Source organism: Macadamia integrifolia, chromosome 11 (genome assembly GCF_013358625.1).
Source record: "Macadamia integrifolia cultivar HAES 741 chromosome 11, SCU_Mint_v3, whole genome shotgun sequence".
NCBI classification, from domain to species: domain Eukaryota; kingdom Viridiplantae; phylum Streptophyta; class Magnoliopsida; order Proteales; family Proteaceae; genus Macadamia; species Macadamia integrifolia.
Genome location: NC_056567.1, coordinates 29964572 through 29972661, shown reverse-complemented (window position 1 = coordinate 29972661; position 8090 = coordinate 29964572). Strand labels below are relative to the sequence as shown.

The 8090-nt window shown below is 36.2% G+C and overlaps 1 protein-coding gene and 1 long non-coding RNA gene across 9 annotated transcripts in view; both read left to right on the top strand.

Annotated features, from left to right (window-relative positions):
- The window catches only part of LOC122092799 (reactive Intermediate Deaminase A, chloroplastic-like), a 4188-nt gene extending 3215 nt beyond the window's left edge, over nucleotides 1-973 (top strand). Inside the window, exon 6 of the mRNA XM_042663092.1 lies at nucleotides 514-973. Coding sequence (XP_042519026.1) covers nucleotides 514-608 — 95 coding nt within the window. The 3' untranslated portion in view covers nucleotides 609-973. The remainder of the gene's footprint in view (nucleotides 1-513) is intronic.
- Nucleotides 974-3287: 2314 nt separating this feature from the next.
- Nucleotides 3288-7882, top strand: LOC122093458. 8 transcript variants are annotated; one of them, XR_006144463.1, is made up of 6 exons: nucleotides 3315-3381; nucleotides 3523-3619; nucleotides 3821-4229; nucleotides 4321-4431; nucleotides 6270-6383; nucleotides 7392-7882. It is a non-coding gene; the product is annotated as an uncharacterized LOC122093458 (long non-coding RNA). The 8 variants fall into 8 exon arrangements; XR_006144464.1 differs by lacking the exon at nucleotides 3523-3619 and having other exon boundaries at nucleotides 3288-3381; XR_006144462.1 differs by having other exon boundaries at nucleotides 3308-3381; nucleotides 3523-4229.
- Nucleotides 7883-8090: the final 208 nt, after the last annotated feature.

Here is an 8090-nt window from a genome sequence, read left to right as displayed (position 1 = left end):
CCCCCTCCAAAGCGTCCTCTCTCAAAAGGAAGAAAATAAATTATATTTATTTATATCTAATTAAAGTATTGATGCGTAGAGAATATTTATTTTGTTGAATGAGGAGCATCTTGACCCTCAAGGGGACGGTTAGAAAGGGGTGCAATATGAAATTGGGATGAGCCTTGCATGGCAAATGTTAGATGGAGGGAGTGAGGGAGAAAAAGAAGATACTTCTAGGACTATAATGCAGCAAGGTCACTACTGGCTTGATGGTAATCTGAAGATTTATGTGCTCAGCAGTAAGATTCCTTTTAAACTGTTAAGAACAGAGTCCTGCACCACTGGCTTATAAAACTTGGAAGAACAACTAATTTTCCTTTCTGGCATATCTCTACTCCTCACCATTACCCATGCTCATGAAAGTTTATAGCTTTGAATATATCTCACATCTTGGTTCTAAGAGACTAAGAATGTAGAAGCTTACATATTCAATTTGATAATTTGACCCGTCTGTGTAATTTTATGATGCAGATTTCCCACCACCTGCACCGGCACGTTCAACATACCAGGTTGCAGCATTGCCTCTGGATGCAAAGATTGAAATTGAATGCATCGCTTCTCTCTAGCTTGCTAATTTGAAATAATAAGATTGGCTGATTCACCAACAAAAGCTCATGTCTCACCATGACCATGAAGGAGGAATACTGTTTCTGCTGAACCTTTTTCTAAGACTATTCATCAGTATAGGCTACCTAGATAAAGATGAACTGGGGGTGAAAAGCTCCCTAATTATCTTTCTAAGGGATGTTCATGCCAGAACTTTCCCCTTGGGCCTCAAGGTAGGAGTAACTTTTCATTTTCCTCTGGTAGATTCGCCTGTCATGAGTCATGTTATGATCAGGTTCACTTCAACCATAAAGTTGAATATGTTTTCCATTTATGGAATGAAATAAAATGACAAGCAAAGATAAAAGAAACTTTCCTATTTAAATTGGAGTCTTGTTCCTACTTTTGAAACCTTGGTTCCAATCATGATTTGGTAAAGTTTCTGCAACTCAAACAAGATGAGGATCAGCCCAAATCAAATAAGCTATCTCAATTCCCAACCATGAGTGTATCTGGCTTTTCAGTAGACAAGAAAGAGGATTCTAATCTAAATTGTTTTAGAGTAATTTACATTCCCTCCCTTATTCTTTACTCTTATTACATCTTGTTCCCCTGTGTTGTCAGAAATTATATCTACCTCTCCTGCCAGATACGCTGTTAGTGGGTGTTAGTTTTGAATTGTAAAGACGATTTTAGCTTTTTGTAATTCAACCACAATTCAAGCACAATGCAAGTACTTATTTTTCCCTTGTTTGTCTTTTTATACCATTTTTCCCCAAATTGAAAAGAGATTAGGATAGGAGAAAATCTGAATGAGTTATTCACCATATCTGGCTATGGTGATTGTGAGATGCTTTCCTAAGATATTTCGTCTTTCATCGTTCGCGGTTTGAATGTATGGGTTTTGTTTCTCATTGATTCGATTTTCAGAATAGAAATTCATCAATGTTTAGGAGTTTATGTCATCAAGAAGTAGAGAAGTGCTCTGGTTCCCATGGGTTACTTACAAAATTTCTCCAAAGCCTCAATATTTACACCTTCGTAATCAATAACATCATTTCCAACCCTACTGCTCAAAGGATGACCTATCTCATATCCTCACCTCCTCCTCAATTACAACATACTTCACCTGGATTATGAGGAACAACATCATTTTCAATCATGAATTACCCAACCCCCATCAACTTCTCACTCAACTTTGTAACTGAGATAGCAATCTAAAGCTCTAGTCTCACCATGACCATAAAGGAGGAATACTGTTTTTGCTGAATCTTTTTCTAAGAGTATCTATCAGTGCAGGCAACCTAGCTAAAGATGAAGTGGAGGTGAAATGTTCCCTAATTACCTTTCTGTGGGATATTCATGACAGAACTTGTTAACTTTTCATTTGGTTCAGTTTTGGTTTAAAAAATTGTAACTGTTTATTTGTTTGAACCGGTAATTGGTTCAGAATACATTAATCTAAATTGTCTTTATTTCTTAGGTCACAGTTTGGGATTAGATGTAGCAGTTCAAGCCCAAATGTGCTTAGAACTGGCGACAATAGCTAAAATCAAAACCTATAAAAACTGTCAAGGGAAACAATGGTTAAGTCTATGGTGAAACTTTGAAGAAGGAAGGAGTGTGATAAATCACTTACCACATAGGCAAATAGGTTTCCTTAATTCAAGCATGGTGCCAAAAGCCTATATTTGTTGAAATTTAATGAAAATTATTTTCTATCAAACAAACAATGCTTTATAGCTTCAGCTTCTAGAGTTATGAACAGGGCAGATAAGCAGGGTTAACTGTCAAAGCTTCTCGTTTGTGGTTCCTAATAACAACACCAATGGAAGCTTTACTTATTTATTTATTTTTTTCGGTGATCAAGACCACATCACAATCAATTTTAAACATGCCAATGCGAGGCTACATCGTCCTAAATATTTTCATATCTTCAAACTCGATTTTTAATTGGCAAGCCCTATCATGAAAGGGTGGGCATTTTGAATTTACAATTCTGTGAAATACCATCTTCAGGGGGTGACACGTGTATTGATACCAATGCAATGATCCAGATCTGATTTAAATGCCTCTTCATTGATTTAATGTTTTATTAATTGTACCAGATCTGAACCATTGTATTGGTATCAATACACGTGTCACCGCTTGAAGGTGGTATTGTACGAAATTGTAGGAAATCAGAATTGCAGACGATTTCAACCCATTTTACAAGGGTTGAGGTCATTTTTTTTTTTTTTTTTGGTAGAATAAAGGTTGAGGTAATCATTTCTTATTTTCTATTGACTTGACATAAAAAAATGTAAGATAACACATGTAAATCCCTCTTCTAAATAGAAAATCCCAGACCATTGATCCTTATTCCTTAACACTAGGAATAGATTCTGGAACAGCACTAAACGTAAGCTGAGTCATTAGGATGGAAGAAATTGAGATCCAATTGACTGACAAGATTCCAATAGGAACCCTTTAATTGGAATCTTTTAAAGTTCGTTGGGAGTCCCTTTCTCCAATCCAACGGTTTTAACTGTCAAAGCGTATCTTTATCTACCGTTCGTCGGAGTATCCAACTCAAGTATCGAATGGTGGAGGTTTTGTCTCAATTGAATTTTGGGACCCACTTCTAGAGTGACACCACCACCCTTTCTTTCCCGCCACGTATCAAAAACGAGATCACACAACTCACTAACCAAAAGTAAGGAATGCCCTTTTCTTTCTTTCCTACCCTTTTGTTAATTCTTAAATTTTTTCATTTCCTGAACATACTCGCTTCGCAAACATTTCTTCAATTAGGTATTGTGTTCTTCACTTATTGAATTCTCCTCAGTTTTGTTTCTTTCTAGCGTATTTTTTATTTTATTTTTTTCGATGAGGTGAAAGTTTCCTTTCAGATTTGATTTAGTGGGTTACCTATTTTCAGTTTCATCCTTTCAGATTCTTATTTTTAGATGTATTTGCTTTGGATTTGAAGTTCGAATTCGTTTCGTATGATGTTGGGTTTGGGTGGGTTGTTTCCTGTTCGTATGTGAAGGTCAGCCTCTGTTTTAGTTTACGGGTTCTTATTTTAATTTTTGTTTTCCATGAGCTGATCTTACTTTGCTGCACATTGCCTTCTCCGTAGCTCATCTTTTATGGATATTCAAGTTTAAAATTTAAGAAGTTCCGATATTTGTTTTAGAATTTAATTGAGGCTTCCGGTTGGGCTACTAAACTAAATTTTGCGTGTGAATAGCATTTTGAAGATAGCATGGAAGGTATTATTGTCAGGAGGTCATTCCTGTTAGTGTAAATCCCCAACTCCCAACTGTAATGTTGAATAGGTGCTAAAGTATTGAGTGTTAATGTATATCCCCAACCGTCAAGTGTAATATTGACTTTCTTATGTAAGGCTCTTGTATAAATAAGTTGTTCTAAACATAATGAAATATAGAGAAAGAGATTTACAATTTCCATCTTCTATAATTTCTATCTATCTATTTATACAAGAGTCTTACATAAGAAAGTCAATATTACAGTTGAGAGTTTGGGGTATACATTGACACCGACTGAATACTTTAGCACCTATTCAACATTACAGTTGGGAGTTGGGGATTTACACTAACAATTCCCTCAGACAACAGCTGCCTCTTCAATGCCATTGGGTTAGTTTTCCATTTGTAGTTTAAATTTTTTCAGTTATAGGAGAGGTGATGGTAGATCTTTTCACAACCTTTCTCTTCTGCTTAATTGCAGATATGTTATGGATAAAGACAAACACAGAGCTCCTGAACTAAGACTGGTCATAAATTTTCCTGTATATAATCCCTTTCATCCTTCAGCATTTCATTCGTATGGGTGAAATAGGTAACAGAAAATTCACTCTTCTACATAGGGGTATATATTTCTGAGTGTTTCTTGTTTCCTGCTTATGAGATCGTGTTTACATCTCCGGTTTACTCATTCCTTAACTGGTAATTATGCATTAATTTTGGTGTCTATAGTTTAATATCATGTGTAAGTCTACTATATCTTATATTTCAACAGAATGAATCTAAATCAGTTTCACAGTGGTACATGATGCTGTGATATAATTGCATAAATTGCTAACTGTTGTTGACATTAATTGTATTAGTACTTTTTTTGGGAGGCGGGGTCTAGTTTATACAAGTAGTAGTAGTAGTACTACTCCAGATCAATTTAGGGAAAAGGTTAGGCATGCCGCCGGGGCTGACCAGCCATGTGTCTGTCTGTCTCTCTGTTCACCCCCCTGCAAAAAGACGCCCTGCCACTCCCATCCTGCACTCCGCATTGGTGCTTGCAGCTAGCATCCGCAAATGGGCAGTGTGCTCATCCTCCACCCATCTATTTAATAGCCTTTTATGGACAAGTTAGATGAGATTTCTATATCTGCTTCATCCTCCTTGATTTCTGTCCAAGTTATACCAATTTTTTATGCTTTGATCATCCTTCTTCCATCCCCGATCTCTGTTTCTATGGTTTCTTAGTTTGTAATATATGACCAGCCCAATCTCTATTTCTATGGTTTCTTAGTTTGTAATATATATTATTATTATTTGGATTATTATCTTTATGGTTCAAGATCTCGGCGAGATCTCACCCTAATATCTCGTTTTTTTTCAAAAAGGCGAGAATAGATGCATGGCGAGATACAAATTGTACAAAAACTCGACAGAGATCTCGCCAATATCTTGCCAAATCTCGTCTCTCTCTCTACTTTTTTGAAGAAAAAACACTAAGGAGTAAGGATTTTAGTGCTTTTGCTCGAGGATCTCCATTCCTACACTCATTGAAGCTTAAAGAGTAGAGAATATTACCTCCTTATCCACATTTGGAGTCACTTTTCTTATATATGTTGTCTTTTAAATTCTTATGATTATGTTGTGTCATGTGTTGATTGTGGAATAAAGTATACTAACCTAAGGTCCGAAGAGTTGGAGACTACTTATATAGGGTACGAAGTCAAAGGACAATTTTATGTTTGATTTTTTAAAAATGATGTTTCCATTGTGTTTAGAAGGCCTAAAATAGGGTAAATACCAAAGACCATATAGCCACCGAGACCAACCACCGAGTCGACCAAGAAAAAATACATGATCTCGGCGAGATCTCTCTTTTTTGGATTTGGGAGATGGGAGGTGAGAGCGAGATCTTAAACCTTGATTATCTTCAATAGATGCACTATTGCCATCATCATTTATCCAGAACTAGAAATTTAGGCATTAATTGACTATGCATGTAATTCTTCTATAGCCATGGTGAAAACATTTTATTAGAGACTTTTAAGAAAAATTGATATAATTATAGCAAACATACCCTTCATATCACGAGGTTTAAACATCATTTTTACTAAGCCATGGAGGGATTTTCTTGTGTCAGGTTCCTGGGTCATATTGTTATGAAAAATTGATACCGCCCTTTCCTTCCAATTAGATCTATAAAGTGCAATCAATGAGAAGGACTCATAGTCCAGATGGTAATAGTTGTGTTCTCTGATAAGTTTCTAATCCTTTTACATAGGTGTGTCAGTTGTTAGTTTGCTTTCACATCTTTCCCTGCCTGTTTTCTGCTTTTAGGGTTCAATTGGACTCACTAGATATTAAACTGGTTACAGAGTCTATTACTTAAAATAAGTTCACATTCTTCATAGAATTTATGATCAGCCATTCCATTTGTGCTTTCAGCAAGTAGGCGATGCGAATCTATGGTTTCTATGCTTCAATCGGATACCAATTGATTGGATGCGTTTGAAAGCCAGGAGAAGACTCTTGCAGAAATTTTTTTTCTAGCTGGGAAAGGTTTGTCTTTTCTTTATCTTATTGTCTTGTTAACTATGGTTTCAGGAACTCCAACACAAATCATGTGTCAATTTTTTGAGGGCCTACTGATTTAGAATCCTTTTGCAAGCTTAATCCCTTATTTGGGGACTGAAGGATATCAAAGACTACGAGGGAATGGCCAAAGCATATCATAGTGGTTGTAGCCTTGTAGCCGTCGGATTGATATAGGAAGTCTTTGTTATCCAGGTGCAGCTGCTAGCGTAGATTTTATTGAACGGTAGGAGTCCAAGTGGCATAATTGAGCACCAAATCATTGTGCCAAAAATATGTTAATGAAACCTACTACTATTTCATGTTACATTGATCTGTTATTTTTTTTCTGTTATTGAAAAAAAATATTACTTTTAATGAGGGGTAGAGATCTCTCCATGGGCTGTTTATGTGTAAATATGGCTCTGTCCATGGGCCTTGTTTTTCTGCCACATGGCTCCTCAGCTGGCACCGAACTTTGTGAACCTATTGTTCAGGTCAGCCTATAGTCATGTTGGAAAATCTCTGCCCTAATGCCAACTTCCATGCAGATAACTATAGCCTTGAGAAAAGGTTGAAAAAGTCAATAATTTTGAAAGCAGTTGGATCCTAGAAAATACAAAAAAGTTCAATATGTGGTGGGAGCTATATGGTTAATATGAACCAGGAAAATTGGTACTTGGCAGGTCTAGAGTGTAATAATACCAAAGCTTAGAAGATCAGCAATGAAGAGAAGAGAAGAAGATAAAGATGAAGAATTGAAGGGAAGAGAGGAGGAACCAAGAGAGAGTGTGAACTAGAACACGATAGAGTTGATACCTTTATTAGCAATAAACTAATAAATTAAAAAATATATATGGAATATGGAAATCCAGAAATTATAACTATCTTCTTTGTGTATATCTGACTTTGAATCTTCTGGATTCCCATCCAGATAAGAATTTTTAAAAAACTCATGGATGATATTTGATCAAATTTGATAATGTTGTATGATAGGAAGAGGAGATTTACAGACACTGCAAATTCACTCTGCAATGTGGGGTATGCCAAATAGGTTGTGTTGGGCAGAAGGTTGTCTCATTTATGCAATCGCCTCTCTTTCTCTGTGTTGGTTCTTGAATATTTCTTAGTCTGATGCATCCTGCAAATATTTCATATGGAAATATGCAGCAGGCCATGGAGCATGACAGGAGACTGGCCATGTCAACTTTCAAGAGTACAGATAAAGATGCATCTAAGGAGAGATCGAAAATGAGAGATCCCATTGTTCTCTTGGTGAGCTCCTCAAGATAGTCTACCTGATTATTATTATTTTTTTTTAAATAATAATAATTTGGGCTCTCATTGGATTGTTGGGAGGAATTAGTTAATGAATTCTAATTTATTGGGGATAACTGTTGTTTTATCCAATGTGTTACTGTTGTAGAATACTTTATGTGGTTCATAGATGTTGTATTGAATAAAAAAGGAGATTTAGAAGTTTGGGATATTGATTTTTCACAAAGGAATTTGGGGCATTTGGCTTTGAAGAATGAGTTTGTGGTCCCACACTCTCACTTTTCTATACTTTGAGGGGGGGGGGGGGGGAGGTTTGAGTATTCTTGCTTTTCTAAGGAATTGAAATGTGTGGTTTGATTGAATGTTCTATTGAATCAAATTCAAGTGGATAGGCCTTGGCCAAAACCTGGGCCTGCT